The following is a 24,817-nucleotide window of genomic DNA, read 5'->3' as shown; positions in this document are numbered from 1 at the left end:
AGTTTATCCAAAAATTTGGCGAAGCTACAATTGATGTAAATGCAATTACATTCAAAAACACTAAAATAATCATATTTTGTATTTCTCTTTGTAAAAACCTGTGTTTCTTGAGTTTACATACTTAGCTTTCTCTGTTTACAGCCTTTTGTTTGTGTTTTCCAGGTCTCACTGGTCAGTCTTGTGGCTAATGCTTTAGAATTCTCAGACATTGGTCCAATCAAATCTCTGAGAACCCTGCGAGCTCTAAGGCCTCTAAGAGCCCTGTCAAGGTTTGAGGGCATGAGGGTAAGTGTTACCACAAATTCTTTTTCAACTGTTAAAAAAAAAACATTATACTGAAAATATATATATGCTCAAGATTGTAATTAAAACATAAAGGGTAGTTCTGTCAAAACCAGTTTTGACATACATTTGCAACTGTCAGTAATAATTGTCTGAAAAAGTATCATATCAGCACCAGAGAAGCGTGGACAAAGCCATCTTTGGACTTAGCAGTTTTGTGTATATATATAAGGGATTTTTACATTTAAGTTTGCCTTTCAAGGCACAATCTGTTGAGTAGAGACATTGCGCGTGATGTTTGGATCATGCGATTCCCCATGTGGACTATTTTTTGCGTAGTTCATGTTTAAATTACTTCCGGATGAAAACCTGGATTTACATTAGTTTGCATTTACAGTTGTCTGATAGTTATTTCTAAAAGCGTTATTGGTTTTTTTGGCTATGTGAGGACTTTTCTTCACTTATGTGTGCTGGTTTAATCCAGAACCATTACAAAACAACACATTTAAATGTAGTTATATGAAAGGGTAAAGTGTTATGAAATATTTTTAGTATTTCAATGTTTTTTACTATTAACTTTATTGCTATAGACGATTGTTTCACTGTTTCTTTTTCAATCTATGTTGAAGAATGAATGTTAAATACAAGAACAGATGACTGGGTTCAGGTTTATAGTCTAGGTTTGCTTACACAATTGGACAGCCTCGTTAAAAACAAAACTTGAATTGATCTGTTTAATAAATGTACCCCTTTCCCACACACAGACACACACACACACACACAAACACACACACAATTTTTAATATCTTCTCAGTTGTGGCATGCAATCAACATTTCCCGTTCTTACCTCTTTTTTTCTACCTATGTTCTTCCACCGTATTTCTGTTTTATATTTGCTGTAAGTTTGTTTCAGAAGTGGCCTCTTTCTGTATACATACACTGCTCAAAAAAATAAAGGGAACACTCAAATAACACATCCTAGATCTGAATGAATGAAATATTCTCATTGAATACTTTGTTCTGTACAAAGTTGAATGTGCTGACAACAAAATCCCATACAAATCATCAATGGAAATCACATTTATTAACCAATGGAGGCCTGGATTTGGAGTCACGCACAAAATTAAAGTGGAAAAACACACTAGAGGCTGATCCAACTTTGATGTAATGTCCTTAAAACAAGTCAAAATGAGGCTCAGTATTGTGTGTGACCTCCACGTGCCTGTATGACCTCCCTACAACGCCTGGAGATGCTCCTGATGAGACGGCGGATGGTCTCCTGAGGGATCTCCTCCCAGACCTGGACTAAAGCATCCGCCAACTCCTGGACAGTCTGTGGTGCAACGTGACGTTGGTGGATGGAGCGAGACATGATGTCCCAGATGGGGCACCCGTTCTGGGGAACAGGCGGGCCAGTCCATAGCTTCAATGTCTTCATCTTGCAGGAACTGCTGACACACTCCAGCCACATGAAGTCTAGCATTGTCCTGCATTAGGAGGAACCCACGGCCAACCGCACCAGCATATGGTCTCACAAGGGGTCTGAGGATCTCATCTCGGCCCTCCAAAGAAATGCCACCCCACACCATTACTGACCCACTGCCAAACCGGTCATGCTGAAGGATGTTGCAGGCAGCAGATCGCTCTCCATGGTGTCTCCAGACTCTGTCACATCGGTCACATGTGCTCAGTGTGAACCTGCTTTCATCTGTGAAGAGCACAGGGCGCCAGTGGTGAATTTGCCAATCCTGGTGTTCTCTGGCAAATGCCAAGCGTCCTGCACGGTGTTGGACTGTGAGCACAACCACCATTTGTGGACGTCGGGCCCTCATACCATCCTCATGGAGTCGGTTTCTAACCGTTTGTGCAGACACATGCACATTTGTGGCCTGCTGGAGGTCATTTTGCAGGGCTCTGGCAGTGCTCCTCCTGTTCTTCCTTGCACAAAGGCAGAGGTAGCAGTCCTGCTGCTGGGTTGTTGCCCTCCTACGGCCTCCTTCACGTCTCCTGGTGTACTGGCCTGTCTCCTGGTAGCGCCTCCAGGCTCTGGACACTACGCTGACAGACACAGCAAACCTTCTTGCCACAGCTCACATTGATGTGCCGTCCTGGATGAGCTGCACTACCTGAACCACTTGTGTGGGTTGTAGAGTCCGTCTCATGCTACCACGAGTGTGAAAACACCACCAACATTCAAAAGTGACCAAAACATCAGCCAGAAAGCATAGGTACTGAGAAGTGGTCTGTGGTCTCCACCTGCAGAACCACTCCTTTATTGAGTGTGTCTTGCTAATCGCCAAAGATTTCCCCCTGTTGTCTATTCCATTTCAACAACAACATGTGAAATTGATTGTCAATCAGTGTTGCTTCCTAAGTGGACAGTTTGATTTCACAAACGTTTGATTTACTTGGAGTTATATTGTGTTGTTTAAGTGTTCCCTTTAGTTTTTTTGAGCAGTGTACATTGCCTTAAAAAATATTTATATTCAACTCTGTCACACTTTGACATGTTACATCTAACTATGATGTATTTTACTTACACTCTTCTTAATAGATAAACAGGAAGTAGCAAATCGTTGTCATGGGACAAAAAATAATACAGATGTCTAGTTTCTAGCAAATATTCTTAAAAAGCTAAGTACAGTGATTAATTATTAATATTAAAAAAATGCAACCCCACAGCACACACAACTTGCTGCTGAGGACAGACAAAAAGACTGGAAGAGGGGCAGCAGTCTTGTTCCCAGAAGGTGTTAAAATAATCAAAGGAGTTGGTTTCACAATAAAAGTCCCTATTTTAGAGTAAAAGTCATATTTATCACGTCCCTAGAGCCAGTTTAAGCATCCGGAGATTTGGTCGTCAAAGTCTCCAACTTCATCCTCTTTCCAATCCTCTTTGCACCGGTCCCTCGTGGTTCCCGCTGCAGGCTTTCGATTTACTGGTCGGTCTATGTTCCTACCCTCACCTATGGGCATGAACTTTGGGTCATGACCGAAAGAACGAGATCCCAGATATAAGCAGCTGAATTGAGCTTCCTCTGCAGGGTGAATAATAGTAATCGCTTGAATAAAATGTTTTTTTAATAAATATGATTTATGCAGGATCTAGATACAACATTCTGCATGGATACATTGCAGTGCTCCTTTGTTTTGTTGTTGTAAATTGCCGTTATTTAAGACACTGTTTTGTCCACTCATAGTTTAAACAGAGGCTGGTAACTTATGTAACTGAGATCACAGAATTATCTGCTGCTAAAATCAATGAAGCATGTTTTGGTTATTTTCATGCATTGGTGATGACGTCTTTATATTGTCTTTCCTCACGTGGTTGCCTGTGAAATCCTTTATTTGCTCATCATGTCACATGGGTCAGCTGTCTATCGGTTTCTTCCTGTTTTGAATATTGTTTGCTTTGATATCTAACATTATTTCTGTATGTGTTATTTTATGTTTCTGTTTACAGTAATCAAACTTTTGGCATCCTTCGTCCTCTGCAAGGAGTTCTCTATCAATTCTTATTTTAAAATAAGTAACCCACTAACTTTTCTTAGAAGATTAGCACACCTTAATAAATCTCCTGCCTTCTTTTCCTATTTGTTTCTGTTTTCCATGCACTTACCATGACTTTGCAGCCATGTTGTTATCTCCTGCTGCTGTATGTTTACACTCATCACTCTTGTGTTTTCCTTTTCTTCTTTACCATTTCATGGGTATAGTGTTGTGCATCAGTTTTAAAAAATGTCCTAGCTACAGGCAGTACATATGTGTTATGTTTGTGGGGTTTTTTTACAGGTGGTTGTCAATGCCCTACTGGGAGCCATTCCTTCCATCTTTAATGTGCTGTTGGTATGCCTCATCTTCTGGCTAATCTTCAGCATCATGGGAGTCAACCTATTTGCAGGAAAGTTCCACAGCTGTTTAAATAAAACCACAGACAAACCTTTCAGCACAGATGAAGTGAAAAACAAGTCAGAATGCATAAAGCTTGGGAATGAGACTGCCGTCTGGAAAAATATCAAAGTCAACTTTGACAATGTTGGAATGGGCTATCTTGCTCTTCTGGAAGTTGTAAGTAACTTAAGGCTTTTTTTATTTATAACTTCTAAATCTCCAAACTTGTTAGTGTCTTATTCAAGACATCTTTTTTTACAGGCTACATTCAAAGGCTGGATGGATATCATGTATGCTGCTGTGGACTCTCAAACCAAGGTAATAAATGATCTTTTTTGTTTACCTCAGCATGAATAACTCTACGAAATTGTATTTAGCTCCTCTGGAGAGAGACATTTTTATTTTTGCAAGAAGCCAGGACACCTTTCATGTCACATATAACACATGTATGTGGCTTTTTGTATTTTGCATTCTATTATTAGTTGATTGTAGAAATGTTCAAAATATTTATTAAAAGTTATTCAAAATATTCACTTGAGGATGAAAAACCGGAGTGCAATTGCTTTCTTAATGCAGAGAACTCATTTGACCATGCGGATAGGGATTTAAATTCTGCACAAAAATTGAGAAAACCTGTGTTTGATTAATTATTTGTTAATTATTTGTTTGTTTTCACCACTGGCTTACTTCGGTTGCTGACCCATATAGGCTAGGTGCATTCTAGGTGCAAAAATCCTTTTTATGCTTTGCACTATGGGGGTTAAGGCTGTAGAAAGCAATTTTAAATCTAAGAAGCACAAAGATGCTGCTGAGAGCCACAAACAGATCCCAAAAATGTTACTGTTTTGCTCCCCTGACATGGCTAAAGCTCCTCAGACAACAGTCGCCGCTACTACAACTCGCACTGATCTAAGAGGAGCATTTGGTGCAGCACAAACACAGTGGTCAAGCTCCAGTCTTACAATGAGGGGATAGGAGATGTGTTTCGCTTGATGTTCCCTGACTCACAAATTGCGAGTCCATTTTTTTGCACTTGTTCATACAATTGAACCAGAGAGAACTTTTATCACTTCATATTTAATAAACAGACAAACACTACACTTAAATGTGTCTCATTGTGTGACACACATACTATGCTTGATTTTAATACAGCAGGATCCTCCAAGCATCCCCTATATTTACAGTTTTTCCAGGTCTTAACTTTCATTCAAGGTGGCATTAAAAAACTCTTAAAATGTCAGAAATTTGACTTGCCGAAACCTGCAGATACGCTGCCTTAAGTGAACCAGCATCTGCAAGAGGATGGAGCAGGCAGCTGCTCTCTGTCTACATTGGGTCAAATGAGAGGAAGACCCTGCTGAATCCGCAAAGCACGAATATCCAATACCCAACCTAAAACTAACTTCACTGCACTAGTCCTTGTCTTCATTATTGTCATGGCTGAGACAAAAACTTAGGCAAACTTTGGAGCATTACCAGTCCAGACAGCAGGGTCTTTCCTCTCTGCTTCTGCTGCCTGAGTTAGTGGAAACACAAGAGGTTCAGTGCCGAGTTGAGCGAGACTGAGTTGAAGGTAGTCACTTAAAGGAGCCAGTAGAAAAGTGGCACTGGTCGTTTGTTCTACTGGCAACTTCTCAATCCCCCTCTTTTTCCTCCATCTCTGCTGGTTCAGTCTACTCTGCTGGTTCAGTCTACTCTCCACATTGCATTGCTTTTTTGAATTGTTGTCTCTGGTCCTGCCATTGTCTTATGTTTTTGGAATATTTCTGTACTTTGTTTTGTAAGTTTAACTTTTAGTTAATACCCATCTTTTTTTGCTTTCCTTCTTCCTCCTGCCTTGCCTGCATTAAGGTACTCCACACTCTACTTCTTTGACATTTAGCACCATTTAAGGGGAATAAAACAGGCTTTCTGATGGTAAAAGATTTATCGCTATTACAATCGCTGTTACAAGAAATTTACCAAAGACAATTTCCTTGCTATGTTTGCTGTTTATTTGATGCATTTGTAAGATTATGTTTCTCTCCAAGTTTTGTTTAATGAATCAGAATCAGCTTTATTGCCAAGTTCGTACATACAAACAAGGAATTTGACTCCGGTACACTTTGCTCTTTTGTTCTGTTTTTGCATTACAGAATATACAAATTTACAATGTACAATGTACAATATACACATATATAATAAAAAGGTGCATTTGCAACATCTGTATGCTGTTGTTTTGTACTCTATTGAATGTTCATCAGAGAAACAGCCTGGGGGAAGAAACTGTCTTTGTGGCAGCTGGTTTTAGTAAACAGTGTTCTGTAGCGGTGGCCTGAAGGTAAAACTCTAAACAGTTTATGTGCAGGGTGTGTGGGGTCTGCAGAGATTTTAGCAGCTCTTTTCCTGACCGTAGACCTGTATACGTCCTGGATGGAGGGAAGGTCAGCTCTGATTATTCTCTCTGCAGTCCTGATTATTCGTTGCAGTCTGGACCTGTCCTGTTTTGTGGATGACCTAAACCACACTGAGATGGATGAAGACAGGACAGATTGAATGATGGCAGTGTAGAAGATGACCAACAGCTCCTGTGGAAGGTTGAACTTCTTGAGTTGCCTCAGGAAGTACAGTCTCTGCTGGGCCTTCTTTCGAACAGTGTCTATGTGTGAAGACCATCTCAGGTCCTCAGAGATGGTGGTTCCTAAGAACCTGAAGTGGTCCACGGCCGATACAGTGTTGTTGAGGATGGTGAGGGGGGTGTATGGGGGTGGTGTTCTCCGAAAGTCCACCACCATTTCCACAGTCTTGAGTAGGTTCAGTTCAAGGTAGTTCTGACCGCACCAGTGTACCAGCCAATCCACCTGCTGTCTGTATGCAGACTCATCACCGTCCTGGATCAGTCCAATGACAGTGGTGTCGTCTGTAAACTTAAGGAGTCTCACGGACGAGTCCGATGAGGTGCAGTCATTTGTGTACAGAGAGAAGAGGAGTGGGGATAGAACACACCCCTGGGGGGCACCAGTACTTATTGATCTGGATCGGGAGAAGATGCTCCCCAGTCTCACCTGCTGCTGTCGGTCTGTCAGGAAGCTGTTGATCCACTGACAGGTGGAGGCTGGGACGTTGAGCTGTGTGAGCTTCTGGTGGAGGATGTCTGGTATGATAGTGTTGAAGACCGAGCTGAAGTCTACAAACAGGATCCTGGCGTACGTCCCTGGGTGGTCGAGGTGTTGCAGGATGACGTGTAGACCTAAGTTAACAGCATCATCTGCCGACCTGTTTGCTCGGTAAGCAAATTGCAGGGGGTCCAGCAGGGGGCCTGTGATGTCTTTTAGGTGCTTCAGCACCAGCCGCTCAAAGGATTTCAGACGTCAGGGCTACAGGCCTGCAGTCATTTAATCCTACGATGGTGGGTTTCTTGGGAACCGGGATGGTGGTGGATCGTTTGAGGCAGGAGGGGACCTCACATTTCTCCAGTGACTTGTTGAAGATCCTTGTGAAGATCGGAGCAAGTTGATTTGCGCAGGCTTTCAGACATGATGGGGAGACGTTATCAGGTCCTCCAGCTTTCTTTGTTTTCATGCGCTGAAAGAGCCTGTTTACCTCTTCCTCTGAGATCTTTAGTGCAGGCAGAGGATCTGATGGTTGCTTTATGGGAGGAATTTGTTCCTGAATGGGATGTAGAGGGGATGATTTGAGGTGTGAATGGCTTCTTGTCATGTCTGCAGTAGAAGCCATTCAGACGGTTGGCCAGGAGACGACTCTGTTCAGGATGGGTGGAGGGGCTCTCGTAGGCAGTCAGGTTTCTCAGACCGGTCCATACAGCTGAAGTGTCACCAGTAGAAAGGCTGTTCTTAAGCTTCTCACTATAGCTTCTCTTAGCTGCTTTGATCTCTTTTGTTAGTCTGTTCCTGGCCTGCCTGTACCACGCCCAATCTCCACTGCTGTGAGCTTCTTCCTTTTCCCTGCGCAGATTCCTGAGGTGTGGAGTAAACCATGGCTTGTTATTCCCAAAGGTGCAGAAGATCTTGGTCTGCACACACATGTCCTCACAGAAATTGATGTATGATGACACCACATCAGTTAGTTGGTTTAGGTCAGTGGCTGAGGTTTCAAAAACAGTCCAGTCTGTGCATTCAAAGCAGGCCTGTAGCATCTGCTTTGATTCCTCAGTCCACTTCTTAACAGTGTGAACCTTGGGTTTGGAAGCTCTTAGTCTCTGTCTGTAGGTTGGGATGAGGTGGATAAGATAATGATCCGAAAAACCCAGAGCAGCCCTGGTAACAGCATAATATGAGTCCTTTAAAGCTGTGTAACAATGGTCCAGTGTGTTTTTGTCTCTGGTGGGACACTTAATATGCTGTCTGTATTTGGGGAGTTCATTTGAGAGGGTTGTGCTGTTAAAATCTCCCAGTATTATGATGAAAGAGTCCGTGTATTTTTTTTCCAGGTCTGTAATCAGCTCTGCAAGATGTTTTTCCGCGGCAGAAGTGCAGCCATGCGGTGGAAAATATGAGCCGATTATTATAAACGAGGAAAACTCTCTCGGTGAATAAAACGGCTTACAGATTATGGAAAATGACTCCAGATCAGGACTACATGTTTTTCCCAGCACTTTTACGTCTCTGCACCAACTTTCATTTATATAAAAGCAGATTCTGCCACCTCGCTTCTTCCCCGATAGCTCCGCGCTGCGATCCGCTCTGAGCAGCTGGAAGTCCGGCAACAGCAGTGCGTGGTCCGGGATGTTTTCACTCAGCCATGTCTCGGTGAAGCAGAGAACCGCTGATTCGCGGAGGTCCGTGTTTTTACCGGTGAGAAGAAGCAGCTCGTCCATCTTGTTGTTGAGAGAGCGGACATTTGCCAGGTGGATTGAAGGCAGTGGTGTGCGAAGTCCTCTTTTGCGGAGCTTTACCAGCACGCTTTCCCCTCCGCCGTTTTCGGCGCAGAATCCCATATACAGGTCCTTCTCAAAATATTAGCATATTGTGATAAAGTTCATTATTTTCCATAATGTAATGATGAAAATTTAACATTCATATATTTTAGATTCATTGCACACTATCTGAAATATTTCAGGTCTTTTATTGTCTTAATACGGATGATTGTGGCATACAGCTCATGAAAACCCAAAATTCCTATCTCACAAAATTAGCATATTTCATCCGACCAATAAAAGAAAAGTGCTTTTAATACAAAAAACGCTAACCTTCAAATAATCATGTACAGTTATGCACTCAATACTTGGTCGGGAATCCTTTGGCAGAAATTACTGCTTCAATGCAGCGTGGCATGGAGGCAATCAGCCTCTGGCACTGCTGAGGTCTTATGGAGGCCCAGGATGCTTCGATAGCGGCCTTTAGCTCATCCAGAGTGTTGGGTCTTGAGTCTCTCAACGTTCTCTTCACAATATCCCACAGATTCTCTATGGGGTTCAGGTCAGGAGAGTTGGCAGGCCAATTGAGCACAGTGATACCATGGTCGGTAAACCATTTACCAGTGGTTTTGGCACTGTGAGCATGTGCCAGGTCATGCTGAAAAATGAAATCTTCATCTCCATAAAGCTTTTAAGCAGATGGAAGCATGAAGTGCTCCAAAATCTCCTGATAGTTAGATGCATTGACCCTGCCCTTGATAAAAAACAGTGGACCAACACCAGCAGCTGACACGGCACCCCAGACCATCACTGACTGTGGGTACTTGACACTGGACTTCTGGCATTTTGGCATTTCCTTCTCCCCAGTCTTCCTCCAGACTCTGGTACCTTGATTTCCGAATGACATGCAGAATTTGCTTTCATCTGAAAAAAGTACTTTGGACCACTGAGCAACAGTCCAGTGCTGCTTCTCTGTAGCCCAGGTCAGGTGCTTCTGCCGCTGTTTCTGGTTCAAAAGTGGCTTGACCTGGGGAATGCGGCACCTGTAGCCCATTTCCTGCACACGCCTGTGCACGGTGGCTCTGGATGTTTCTACTCCAGACTCAGTCCACTGCTTCCGCAGGTCCCCCAAGGTCTGGAATCGGCCCTTCTCCACAATCTTCCTCAGGGTCCGGTCACCTCTTCTCGTTGTGCAGCGTTTTCTGCCACACTTTTTCCTTCCCACAGACTTCCCACTGAGGTGCCTTGATACAGCACTCTGGGAACAGCCTATTCGTTCAGAAATTTCTTTCTGTGTCTTACCCTCTTGCTTGAGGGTGTCAATAGTGGCCTTCTGGACAGCAGTCAGGTCGGCAGTGTTACCCATGATTGGGGTTTTGAGTGATGAACCAGGCTGGGAGTTTTAAAGGCCTCAGGAATCTTTTGCAGGTGTTTAGAGTTAACTCGTTGATTCAGATGATTAGGTTCTTAGCTCGTTTAGAGACCCTTTTAATGATATGCTAATTTTGTGAGATAGGAATTTTGGGTTTTCATGAGCTGTATGCCAAAATCATCCGTATTAAGACAATAAAAGACCTGAAATATTTCAGTTAGTGTGCAATGAATCTAAAATATATGAATGTTAAATTTTCATCATGACATTATGGAAAATAATGAACTTTATCACAATATGCTAATATTTTGAAAAGGACCTGTAGAGCCGAAGCTCTGCTTGCCAGGAGCTCAGTGAACCTCGGATCAATGAAAGATGGTGAAAAAAACCCAAGAGAGGACTCTCTGATGTTGAGAAGTTCCTCTCTACTGAATGATACCACAGAACTGAGGCTCGAAAAACATAAAAACACACAAAATACAAAAACAAAGAGAGAGCGAAGCTTCGAGGCTGCCATCGTCGGCGCCATCTTGATTAATGAATAAAGTACTTTGATGTATCCCATTGCCCTAGATTGTAACAAGTACAAATAAATAAAAATCAAAAGTCTCCATCTCAAATGAGGTACACAACAGGGTTGCCCCATCAGTCTGCCAATTTGTGGTCTATTTATCAAATACCTTTTCCATAATCTTCATATGCAGTGAGCACATACAGGGTATTTGGAGACGTCATGTTAAACATGACATTTCCCTAAATGCCGTTGATTTTTACTGTTTTAAAGTTTAAATCCCTATATTTCTTTACTGTCTATGTTGTTATTACTTACCTAATTTAGTTACTCCTTTCCTACATTCATTCATCTTCTATACCGCTTATTCCATAGTAGGTCACGGGGGAGTTTCAGCAGTCTACAGGCGAGAGGCAGGGTACATCCTGGACAGGTCGCCAATGCATCGCAGGGCAACACAGAGACATACAGGACAAACAACCATGCAAACACTCATTCACACCTAAGGGCAATTTAAAGAGACCAATTAAACAGTCATGTTTTTAGACTGTGGGAGGAAGCCGGAGTACCCGGTGAGAACCCACGCATGCATGGGGAGAACATGCAAACTCCATGCAGAAAGACCCACGGCTGGGAGTCAAACCCAGGACCTTCTTGCTGCAAGGCAACATCTTTTTTTTTTTTTTCTGGATTAAATTCCCTCACCTTGCATTTTGAAAGGAAACTGCACTTACCTAAGATGCACATACAAAAATCCAGAAGTATGGGTATCCATTTAGATCTAGAGAGGATATAAACCAAACTACTTGGTTGGCAGAGGAAATAGATTTGGTCAGGGACAGAAATAGGACAGGAAAGTGCTTCATTATATGTAGTCGCTTTTCACCAACTTCCACCTCAAATGACAATTTACAGGTTTGCCATACAGCAGGTTTTATTAACTTCACAGATCTTTGATAGAACAAGTTATTATATTACTATATAGTCATTTTAGCAGCTATTTTGCTTTTATAGATACCAGCACCTGAGATATTCTTGCTTCGATCCCATGTCCCCCACAAAATAAGTGAATGAGTTTGTCTATTTGTAATCATCAGGCAATGTTTGAAGCTCCTCTTATTTACAGTTTGCTATGTGGAGCAACTCCAGGTCTCCAAGAAAAAAAATCTTCATGGGAGAAAGGCTTTTTATTTTAGATTATGTCTGGTGTACTTCATTTAGTAAATTCAAGATAAATTTGTGCCCACAATTCATTCTTACTAGTTAAGGTCACAGTGCCCCTTAGTTAAGTTTGAGATTGTTGAAATCTACCCGGGTTTGGATCCTCAGTTTGTGGCAGTAATGACACAACTTTAATCCATCTTTTGTTTATATCCTGCTTTAGCAATTTCTGAAATGTAATTTTTGTACCACCTCGATAAGGTTATTGACCTGAAATTGACCCTTAGCCTTCTATTTGTTCTACCTTGTACAATGGATGAGGAAGATAAACAATATGTAAAGGATCCCTATCTACCCATATGAAATGGCTTTCAGATATCTAATTCATGCACTGTTCAGGATCAGATTACAAGATTCATGGTGGTGTTTCTTACTTTTAGAATAAATGTCCACTGAGTTATAATCTAAAAAAATAAAGATCATAAAGATCTATAAAATCTGTAGTGTGTAGTAAGTTGTATCTGCATATGCCAATAAGGGTAAGGTTTTAGTTAAATGGGTTACGGAGTGTCACATTTATTCCAGGATTTTAAACCCTGGTGTTAGTGTGTGATGGATTGGCAACCTGTCCATGGTGTGCTGCGCCTCTCACCTATAAACCACATGAAAAAGGCATCAGTCACCCCTCCTGACCCCTGCTGTTGTAGAAAATGTGGGGATTTTGACTGTTTGTATCTAAAAACTCTATGCACTCACCATAGAAACAAAAGGAGCTCTCACGTCCACATTCTCATATTTTAATTTGTCTGTTTTTTGTCTCCAATATAGCAAGATGAACAGCCAGAATATGAAATCAACTTGAAGATGTACCTATATTTTGTTGTTTTCATCATATTTGGGGCCTTTTTCACCCTGAATCTCTTCATTGGTGTCATTATAGACAATTTCAATCAACAGAAGAGAAAGATAAGTGTCATGTCTTCTCTTTAAACAACTCTTTGTTTTGTTTGTGACTTAGTTATGCTTTGGTTTAATATTCCTTGTTGCCCCCTTTTACTTAGGAGGTCAAGACATCTTTATGACTGATGAGCAAAAGAAATACTATAATGCTATGAAGAAGCTGGGGTCAAAGAAGCCACAGAAACCAATCCCAAGGCCAGAAGTAAGTAATTCTAACTGAGCTACAGTTTGGCCTCTTATCAATTTGTCCAGTTAATCTGCCTTTTTGATTGACTGTCAATTAGTCTGAAAGATGTATAAGGCTTTGATGGCATTGTGACGCACATGACTACTTTATGCATATAACTGGGTGTGCTAAAGCAAATTCTGCTTGTTTTAAAACTTCATCACCACTTTTTCTGTTTCTACAAATATTTAGACCCCCGTACTACATCAGAGGTTAAATACATGAGTTAGTTTTAAATTTATTTTTCTGTTGTCAAATCTGACCAGAAAACACTTACACCCTACCTGCTCAGACAAGACAGTGACAAATTGTTTGGATATCAGATTAATAATGTAGGTTCAAAGAGTGCTTATAGATCTGATCATTAAGCAGCCCTTTTTAGTAACATTGCCTAAAAGGGCTTTTTCTCTTTGTTTAAGGTATTAGAACTATGTTTGATCAGCTCTAGTTTTTGATCTATACTTGGTCAACACAGGGCTGAAATATTCTTGACTGAACAATATGTATTAAAAAACAATGTTTTCTGTCAAATCCTTTATTTGATTATCTATGTAAATGTTAAATTCATGGTTTCACAATTGGTTTCATAAGTTGTGCTCAGTAAAGTATTTGTCTTTAGTTCAGAATAATTCATTCTAGTTTTGGCAACTTTAGTTGTGTTTTAGATTTTGAGATGATCAAAGGCAGTCAATATATTCCCAGAATTCACCCTTTAACAACAATCCAGATGGTGAGGATGGTCACCTTTCCTCACCAATGTCTAATCTGTCTCAGATTAGACATTGGTGAGGAAAGGTGACCATCCTCACCTGTCTTGATGTCTCTGATGTGTTAAATGATGCAGAGGTTGGCATCTGAGACATTGGTGAGAACAGGTGAGGATGGTCACATCTCTGCACTCTCTTTCTCTTTAGATCAGAATCAGAATCAGCTTTATTGCCAAGTTCGTACATACAACCAAGGAATTTGCCTCCGGTACACTTTGCTCTTTTGTTCTGTTTTTGCATTACAGAATATACAAATTTACAATGTACAATGTACAATATACACATATCTAATAGAAAATGTGCATTTGCAACATCTGTATGCTGTTGTTCTGTACTCTATTGAATGTTCATCAGATAAACAGCCTGGGGGAAGAAACTGTCTCTGTGGCGGCTGGTTTTAGTATACAGTGCTCTGTAGCGGCGGCCTGAAGGTAAAGCTCTGAACAGTTTGTGTGCAGGGTGTGTGGGGTCTGCAGAGATTTTGGCAGCTCTTTTCCTGACCCTAGACCTGTATAAGTCCTGGATGGAGGGAAGGTCATCTCTGATTATTCTCTCTGCAGACCTGATTATTCGTTGCAGTCTGGACCTGTCCTGTTTTGTGGATGAGCTAAACCACACTGAGATGGATGAAGACAGGACAGACTGAATGATGGCAGTGTAGAAGATGACCAACAGCTCCTGTGGAAGGTTGAACTTCTTGAGTTGCCTCAGGAAGTACAGTCTCTGCTGGGCCTTCTTTCGAACAGTGTCTATGTGTGAAGACCATCTCAGGTCCTCAGAGATGGTGGTTCCTAAGAACCTGAAGTGGTCCACGGCCGATACAGTGTTGTTGAGGATGGTGAGGGGGGTGTATGGGGGTGGTGTTCTCCGAAAGTCCACCACCATTTCCACAGTCTTGAGTGGGTTCAGTTCAAGGTAGTTCTGACCGCACCAGTGTACCAGCCGATCCACCTGCTGTCTGAATGCAGACTCATCACCGTCCTGGATCAGTCCAATGACAGTGGTGTCATCTGCAAACTTAAGGAGTTTCACGGACGAGTCCGATGAGGTGCAGTCATTTGTGTACAGAGAGAAGAGGACTGGGGATAGAACACACCCCTGGGGGGCACCAGTACTTATTGATCTGGATCGGGAGAAGATGCTCCCCAGTCTCACCTGCTGCTGTCGGTCTGTCAGGAAGCTGTTGATCCACTGACAGGTGGAGGCTGGGACGTTGAGCTGGGTGAGCTTCTGGTGGAGGATGTCTGGTATGATAGTGTTGAAGGCCGAGCTGAAGTCTACAAACAGGATCCTGGCGTACGTCCCTGGGTGGTCGAGGTGTCGCAGGATGAAGTGTAGACCTAAGTTAACAGCATCATCTGCCGACCTGTTTGCTCGGTAAGCAAATTGCAGGGGGTCCAGCAGGGGGCCTGTGATGTCTTTCAGGTGCTTCAACACCAGCCACTCAAAGGATTTCATGACCACAGACGTCAGGACTACAGGCCTGTAGTCATTTAATTCTACGACTCGACTCCCTGAGCGAGCAAGAGTGAGCATGCAGATGAAGCAAGTGTTACAGATACTAGGGGGCAAGTCCATGAAGACATTTAAAAGCAAATAAAATAATTTTAAAAACAATCAAACAAACCAGTAGCAAATTAATTGCTGCCAAAACAGAGGAAATGTGCTCTTGTTTCTGGTACCAGCTGAAATACGAGCCGCAAAATTTTGGACCAGCTGTAGGCAAGCCACTAAAGTTTTGTTAAGCCCAGCATAAAGTGCATTGTGATCATCTAAATGAGTTGTAATAAGGCATATAATCTCAAAATAATGCTGTGACAGAATGGTTTAACATTGGCCAGCTGTCTGAGCTGGAAAAAGCTGGACCTCACTGCTGATTTAATCTGAGCATCAAAATTAAGATCACTGTCCAGTCTTTCATTGAGGTCAGTAGCAGTCTGGTCAACACTGCTGTTGAAGACATCACTGGGTCCAAACAACATGACTTCAGACTTGTTATTGTTCAGGTGTAAATAATGTATTGACATCCATTACTTGATTTCTGCAATACATTAAAGTAGTTGGTTCACACAGTAACTAATTTACTTTTTTACTGGCATACAAATTTGACTGTCATCCGCATAAAAATGGAAGGCTATGTTGTGTTTTTGTAGAATTGACCCCAAAAGGAGTAGGTAAAAGGAAAAGAGAAGGTGGAGAGAATAGAGCCTTGAGGTACTCTACATGAGAAAGGGGCTGCATGGGACTCAGAGGCTCCAACACGAACACATAAACCTCTTCCTGTTAGATAAGACCTGACCCAATCTAGAGCAACTCCCTGGATGCTGACCCAGGTCTCTACAACCAGCTCACCTCAGCCTGCTACACAAACTACACAAGATTCATGAAGAACTCAAAAAGTATTATCAAAAGCAAAAAAATTAAGAATGACTGAGTTTTTGACTAAATAAACAAAAACACTATTGGCCTAAAATATTGGTATTAATCGGCAACAGAAGAAGCTGCATTAGCTGACCTCTAATCTGAGCTACAAGTGAGTCATATGTTCTTTGGTAATACTAATTTTCCTATGCACTAAATAAATGTTTTTTTCTACCTTTTGTTTTCTGTGTGTTTGTTTCAGAACACGTTTCAAGGATACATTTTTGATTTTGTTACACAACAAGTGTTTGATATTATAATTATGATTCTTATATGGCTAAATATGGTAGCCATGATGGTGGAACATGAGGACCAGGGCCCAAAACTGAAAAATACCCTCAGGAACATCAACATAGGGTTCATTGTCATCTTCACTGGAGAATGTTTGTTAAAGATGATCGCACTTCGCCATTACTTTTTCATCAATGGTTGGAATATATTTGATTTCATTGTGGTCATCCTATCAGTTGTTGGTAAGACTTTCCTCTGGTTTCTATTTTGTGCAAATAAAATGTTAACGTTTTTGTTTATCTTTGCTTATTTGCTAACTTTAATAAGTATTTTCTTCTTTTTGTAGGCACATTTCTTGCAAATGTGATAGAGAAGTATTTTGTCTCACCAACCCTTTTCAGAGTGATCCGACTGGCTAGGATCGGACGTGTCCTTCGCCTTATTAAAAGTGCCAAGGGAATTCGTACACTCTTGTTTGCCTTGATGATGTCACTTCCTGCCTTGTTTAACATTGGCCTTTTGCTCTTCTTGGTGATGTTCATCTACGCCATCTTTGGCATGTCAAACTTTGCCTACGTTAAAAAGGAAAAAGGCATTGATGACCTTTTTAATTTTGAGACTTTTGGCAACAGCATGATCTGTTTGTTTCAGATTACCACATCCGCAGGGTGGGATAGCCTTCTAGCACCCATCCTCAACAAGGACAAAGATGATTGTGATACTGAAATTGACAATCCTGGTAGCAATGTTAAAGGAAATTGTGGAAATCCTTCAGTGGGAATTGCCTTCTTTGTGAGTTATATAATTATCTGCTTCCTTATTGTCGTGAACATGTACATTGCAGTCATCCTGGAGAATTTTGGCGTGGCCACCGAGGAGAGCACTGAACCATTAAGCGAGGATGATTTTGAAATATTTTATGAGGTCTGGGAAAAGTTTGACCCTCTCGCAACACAGTTTGTGAAATACAGTATGCTGTCAGACTTTGCAGATGCTTTAAACCCACCATTACGCATTCCCAAGCCTAACAAACTGGAGCTCATCTCTATGGATCTACCAGTTGTCAGTGGTGACCGCATTCACTGCCTGGATATACTTTTTGCCTTTACAAAACGTGTTTTGGGTGAGAGTGGGGACATGGACATTCTCAGGGCCCAGATGGAGGATCGCTTTATGGCTGCAAATCCATCCAAGGTGTCATATGAACCCATCACAGCCACCTTCCGCCAAAAACAGGAAAACGTGTCAGCTGCTGTTATTCAGAGAGCTTTTAGACATTATTCTAGGACCAAGATTTTTGATGTAGTCAATGTTGATGTTGACAAGGATGAAAAGCTGTCTGACAGAAAAGATAATTTTACAGGAAAACTTAAAGAAGTATCTACTGCCGATAAAGCTGAACTGCCACCTTTAATGGACCCTCAGTCTTCAGGTAACAGTGTGACACCAAATGGGAACAGCAAACACGAAAAGGACAGAAGTGAAAAGGAGGTTGAGGGCAAAGACATCACAGAACAAGACAAATGAGAGAAATATGGAAGTGCAAAACAGATTTGAGGAAATTAAGAAAATGTTTACAACTTTTGAAAGGGAATTCCTTCCTTTCGACATTTTTTCAGAAATTGGTACAATCATTTAAAGTATTTTTAAAGACACTAATTATTGCTTTGATGCCTATTGCAGCCAACTCAACTATCCACCGTCTCATATATATCCAATTTGTCAGTAACTGACCAATTTTTTGTTTTTGAAGAGAAAAGTATTTCTTATATCTGTATTCATTTTGTCATTCGGTTGCACTGGTTTAAGACCAGCCTTAATTACTCATAGTACGAAAAATGTTTTCTAAAACCACTTGAAGTTCTGCATGTATGTTTCTCCATGGCTATGCATGCCAAAGAGTACTGTTTTGACCAGGGTTTTTTCCAGTCCAACATGTTTTATGCTGCAAAACTCGAAAAACATCATGAATACTGAATTTGTGTGTTGATCAGCATCGGGACAGTAACCCTGTCAAAAATAAAGCAAAAGAAATTGCACTTTTTCTAATCATTGAAGACATTGATATACTGTATGTCTTCCATGGTACACAGATATATAACAAACATGTTAATTATGCACATCTTTATTTCAAATCCTTCCATTAACTTGCAATTAAAGAAAATACTTATTTGCCTAGGTATTTACCTAAAGGAAAACTCATTGACTGTTTGTTGCAGAGAAACTAATGCTCTGCTTTGTTTCCACTTTGTGCTTTGACTACTCTAAAATACAGGCTTTCCTACTTCTGTCTCTTGGTGTTGGTCCCTGAATTTAAGCAATCATGAAATCAGTTAATATTCTAATGCTTCATTTTAAACAAAAACTAAATATACTACCTATGTTATGTTGTATGTAACAAGACATTTGGATATGGGCTATTCATGTTAAAGCTCTGTGTTAGACTTCTGGTAGAATTAGGGACATACTGCGTTTTCCAGTTCATCTCTCAATCTTTATCATTGTAAATATCAAAGATGGACTTAATGGCTCAGGTTATTATGAAGACTCTCAAGGAAATTGCATTACACATGTCATGTGCTCATAGCTATTTCCTGCCTCTGTTTACATTTTATATTGTTGCTTCTCACAACTGCCACATTAAATTGTACATGTATCTGGTGGGAAAGAAAGTAAAGTTCCACTGATGTAATTACTTTTGCATGGTAAAAACTATGCTATACTTTACAGTCAGTGAAAGAGTGTTTTTGTTATATAAACATCTGGTGATTGTATATATCTATTCTATTTGTAGTGTATAAAGAAACTGCATGCAAGACACTGTTGTAGCACATTTTATTAAAAGGGGGATGATTTAAATAAAGGTTACAAGTATATCAAGTGTGTCTACAAATTTCCTTTATTAAAAATGGATGTGGACTGTAAGGTGAGATTAACTGTGCTTTACGGATGCTTAGCTTTCTTTATTTAAAAAGTCATTTTATACTAGTCAGTCCCACACTTTTTTCTTTTTCCACAAAAGACTTCACACTACTTTCTCATTTTTTGTTCTTCTGTCTTGTTTAGTTTTTTTCTCTTTTCTTCTGGTCAGTACAAAATGTTGTTTTCAATCCAACAAACAAAGAATTATGGACACAGATTACAAAAGACCACCAATATAATTTATTGAAATTATTGGCAGGATTTGCAATACAATACCGCCAATCTCAAAAAGATACAGTTTACAGAATATTTCCCCAATGTGATCCTGTGACTGTAGTTCATTCATTGCCATCATTGCTGTACTAACACAAATTGTTCTTGTACATAGGTGATGAAGTGAAGACATTACAATACATTACTGAAGTTTAAGATCCAGATAGAAATGTGCTTCTGATCTACAACTTATGAATAAATGACTTTGTTTCTGATAAACCCCATGGTATTGTTACATTAGTAAACTGCTTAATATTGAAATTATTTTAACTGCAACAAAGTATGTGGGGCTCGTACACATAAATGACTTAGTTTCGATGAGGGGTTTCATCAGGTCATTTTAAGGAAACATGCAACAGATATGTTAGTCCATAGGTGCAAAGTGTTTTTTAATTAATTATGACGAGACTAATATTAAGTTGGCTTAACTTATCTTTTGCACCTGCTTGTACCATAAATGGGCATGAACTATATTGCCACAGGTTTTTGCTTCTCTGCCACATACACATGTTGAATTTGAGTGACATCCCATTCATAATCCATTGGGTTTAAAACAATGTTAACACACCTTTTTCCAGCTATCGCACAGTGTGTCATGGAATAGTCTTATAAAGTTGCTAAAATCGCACAGAGTAAGACAGGCAAGGGGCCAAGCCCAACTTCTTTCCTTGCAACTGCCAAACTCAGACTTGTACATGAATTACCAGACAGTGAGGCATGATTCTTCACTCCAGAAAACACTTTGCCACACCTCTAGAGCCGACTTGATGATGCAAGGCTTGGATGCAGGTACCTGGCCATGAAAACCCATTAAATGAAGCACTGTCTGCAATGTTCTTGGACTAATCTGAAGACCTCTGGAAGTTTCAAGGTCTATAGCTCTTAAATTAGCAAGTTGTTATGCTACCACCAGCACCTGACTGTGCAAAGTTTAGTTTTGAGGACATTTCAGGACTTGATATATTACACAGGTGGCATTTTATCACTGTACAGCACAGGAATTTACTGAGCACCTACGAGTCACCCAGTCTTTGACAAATGTTTGTAGAAGCAGTGTGCATGCCTAGCAGCAGGACACCTAAGCCCAGGAAAGTAATGGAAGCACCTATATTCAGTGGTTTGGATGGGTGACCGAACACTTTTTGTGAAATGCTGCATGTTCTAATGTAAGTCAACCTTTTGTTAGTCATCTTCTCATTGGTATTGTTGTGTTTAATCTTGTTGTTTTTGTGAACAGGTCCCTCATTAAAAATTACATTGTGGGTTTCAACTATGTATAAATAAATGAAATCAATGTTGAATGTTGACACTTATCTAAACTTTGGAAATATCCCTGACACATGAGTTTAAAAATTCCTAAGCATAAAACCAGGCAACAGTGCTTTAATATGTTCAACTCTTTTGGTATCTACTGAACATTTCAGGTCAAGTGGAACTGTAGGCAATTTGAGGAAACGTGCATAAGTTGAGTACGCTGTGACATCCTATATGGTAGACTGCTACTTTTTGTACCCGACCACAATATACATCTTTGAAATGCTAAATGAATGAAATGAGCAGCACCTGCATCTAGCTCTGTTGTAGCAGCTTAAATTAAAATTTGACTTTCCTGCTTAGGAAATATAATTTCCCCTAAAATTGTTTCTTATAACATTAGTGCTTCCTCTTACTTCATTTTTAAGGACCTCACTGAGACTGAAAATATGAAACTTTGAGTTTTCTGTTTTGCTTAATCTCAGAAAATGGTACATTAGGGAAATGATTTAGTAGTTTTAATCCATAGGTTTTACAGTAATAATCTGTAAAACTCTTCAAATTCTCATAGCAAACCAACTGCAATCAGCAATAGAGTGATCTCAGAAAATGTAAAATGTTGACCTTTTTAGTGTCCATTTTCCTTTGCAAGATATTAATGAGCACTCAAACTGTAAATGGATCAATTTACAGCACATTATTGGCTTGAATTTCCAGGCAAATGGAAAGTACTTACAACCTCCTCACTATCAACAAATTATTTTGAATGAGAAAACATGTAGATGTTGCTTAAAACACATTGGAATCACTTCTTGTCAAGATGCAGATTTCTGAGTGTGCTCCAGTCAGTGCACTCTTTGGTGCAGGAAGCCAGGATCTACTTTCCAAAGAAGCTGTCATGAATCTGCTGAAAGCTATTAGCATCTTAAGTGGATGGAACATGCTATTAATTATTTAAAACTATCTAAATCTTCATTTATCGTTATTGTCCATCACTGCTTTTGCCAACTGTGGTTGCAGAACCACACAGTGGGCAGTAGATGAGAGACTGATGGCAAAGTGCTCATTATTCAAGTCATCTTGTGAAATTATGATGCTATGGGTTTTAGTCTTTTGCCACTCCTATCTGCAGTGCTCAGATGTGGTTTTCTGGAAAAAGCTGTCTATGTGTAAATGTTTGCCAGCTATCAATTGGAACTTAAGATTGTATCAAATAAAGAAATATTATTAGATTTCCAGTCTCCTGTTCTTAAAATGGTTGCTTTCCTGGATTTTCTCTTCATAGTAATATAAGAAATCCACACCCTTAAGTTACGAGATTTGTCTTAAATGAACAAACAGCTCACTAATGGCAACAAGTGGGGTTGCCAATTTTAATGGCCATTAAATCAAGAATGATTCTGCAGACTCTCATCGCTGGTTGCCAGGCAACATGACAGAACACTCCTTTGTTCGACTACATTAGGGTTGAAGGTCGGATGTTGGTCTGCCATCCCCATCCCCAGGAGGATTGCACGCTGGGCAGTAATATGCGGACATGTTTATGAAAAAAGATGTCTGTTTGGCTTCTGTGTGGCCACTGATATGCAAAGGGCCTATGGTAAAAAAAAAAATTCAAAGAGAAACCCGAGAATGCTACCCATAACAGCTCTGTAATTTTATTTGCTCCAGATAGATGGGGAGAAAATCCTATTATATTAGACAGAGAAGAGTTATCTCTAGACCTCTTAAATGTACTAAGAGATGGACACACAGACACATGCAGAAGAATACATTTTTTTATCTCCATCTTCTAATTACAGCCATTATCGAAAAACATCAAATATTCACATTATCTCATTTCCTGTTTTGCCGACTGCTCAAAACAACAAATGTAAGTAGGACAGACTTTTCAAATGTAAAGAAAATTGTGCATCCCTCCCCAAACACCCCCCTGCCACTAACACACACACCTACACACACAAACACACACCCTTTTTACAACTCCTGCATTGCAAATGTACAGGAAAAACAGAGACCTGTTGGCTAAGCTAGTATTTCTCCTTAGTGAACTCCAAATAAATCAGATTTCAGGATTTTTTTTTCAAGCAACAGAGATGGAAATAATAAGAGTTCATTAGTCACTGAGTTGCTTGTAAATTGGGCATGGTGCTGTGATCAATAACAATCTGTAAAAACCATAATGGATATAGCCATGTCAGATTCCAACAAGCCATTAGAATGCTAGCGCAATATACCACATGGGATACAACTGCAATGACATCTAACTGGTTTTTTTTTAAGTGCAACAACTCATGCAAAATGTATTTCTATTTTCTCAGTACAACATCTTAGTTGTCTGTCATGTTAAAACTCTATTCTGTGTGTACATTTTAACTTAATACATGGTTTTCAATTTTAACATTATAAAAAATGTAAATAAATAAATTATGTAAAATCTGTGCTTGTAATTGAGGTTGTCTGCTTTCTTTTTAGCCTACGTGTTGGAGCACAATAAGCTCCAACACTGATTCAAACACTGAATAAACTCATGTGGAACAGTGATTGGCCATTGTTGCGAATAAAGCTCAATATCAACCTGATTTGCTCTCCCATTGATCTTCAGAGAATAATGATTATATGCCAGGGTTTGTGTTAAATAGTATCTGACAGAGCATGGAAAGGCCTCTGTTGGAACAGTTGCACAATGAACACCATGGACATCAGACTGAGGTTAGTCCATGGTGTTATATAACACTGGTCCTCTAGTTACTGGGAATATGTTTCCATTATGCATCGCAAAGTTAGTGTGAGTGAACGGTTATGTTTGTGAGCAATCTTGTCATGATCAAGAGAAACAACCTACTGTATTAAACGTAACCTAAAAAAAGAACCTTCTTCTTTAAGGCTACATCTTAGAAGGCTAACTTTCTGATTAAGGGACAAACAAATAACCAGAAAATAGGGAAGTCTAAACCAAGCAGCCTGTTCGCATGATTTACATACATTCAAAGTAACTTATACTTACCTTGACCTTTAACAGGCATTCTTTATAAAATGAACTGAGAAAATGAATTGAGAAACACTTTAAAACATATAAGGTATTAAAACAACTTTAGTACAATTTCACAAGATGCTTACTTGTAATTTCTACATCATCTATGTTCCAGAGGAAAAATACCAAACAATACTTCATCTCCATATTATAGACAGCTAAAGGTACTATACTTTAAGTGCCATACTTTTGTGATAAGGGATTGGGATTTTAAGTTAGAACATTTTCTGAATTATTAACGTAGCCACTCAACAACATACAAAATTAGGTTTATAAATTATATTTGGTTGTGTATTAGAAATAACTCCATATTGGGAAATGTAATAATGGAATACTGAATTCCATCTGTAGTGAACTTTGTATTTAAATATGATTTATACTACCATTTTTACTGTACATGTTTGAATTGATTGCTAATCTTGAAATGTATCGTTTAGAGAATGCCCCCTCCACTTCTTAAGATATCAGCATTTTGCATTGTACAACATGTTTTTTTATTTATTATTATCATGGATGCTCATTCAATAAATCTAACAAAGCTAGAGACACAGATCTGATGACCAATGACGGAGGGAAAATAGAGAAGTATACCTACAAGGAAATAAAACGAGATAAATATGTCATTAATTCTTTGATAGAGTCTCTTCCTGTGTACAA

The 24,817-nt window shown here is 39.9% G+C and overlaps 1 protein-coding gene across 1 annotated transcript in view; it reads left to right on the top strand.

Moving 5' to 3' along the window:
- Window positions 1–19,553, top strand: part of scn1laa (sodium channel, voltage-gated, type I-like, alpha) — a 52,243-nt gene extending 32,690 nt beyond the window's left edge. Inside the window, exons 21-27 of the mRNA XM_047370594.1 lie at window positions 163–285; window positions 4,075–4,350; window positions 4,435–4,491; window positions 12,901–13,038; window positions 13,130–13,234; window positions 16,649–16,919; window positions 17,024–19,553. Coding sequence (XP_047226550.1) covers window positions 163–285; window positions 4,075–4,350; window positions 4,435–4,491; window positions 12,901–13,038; window positions 13,130–13,234; window positions 16,649–16,919; window positions 17,024–18,204 — 2,151 coding nt within the window. The 3' untranslated portion in view covers window positions 18,205–19,553. The remainder of the gene's footprint in view (window positions 1–162; window positions 286–4,074; window positions 4,351–4,434; window positions 4,492–12,900; window positions 13,039–13,129; window positions 13,235–16,648; window positions 16,920–17,023) is intronic.
- Window positions 19,554–24,817: the final 5,264 nt, after the last annotated feature.

Source organism: Girardinichthys multiradiatus, chromosome 7, assembly GCF_021462225.1.
Source record: "Girardinichthys multiradiatus isolate DD_20200921_A chromosome 7, DD_fGirMul_XY1, whole genome shotgun sequence".
NCBI lineage: Eukaryota > Metazoa > Chordata > Actinopteri > Cyprinodontiformes > Goodeidae > Girardinichthys > Girardinichthys multiradiatus.
The sequence above is the reverse complement of the archived record's forward strand: the minus strand, read 5'-3'. Positions and strand labels throughout refer to the sequence as shown.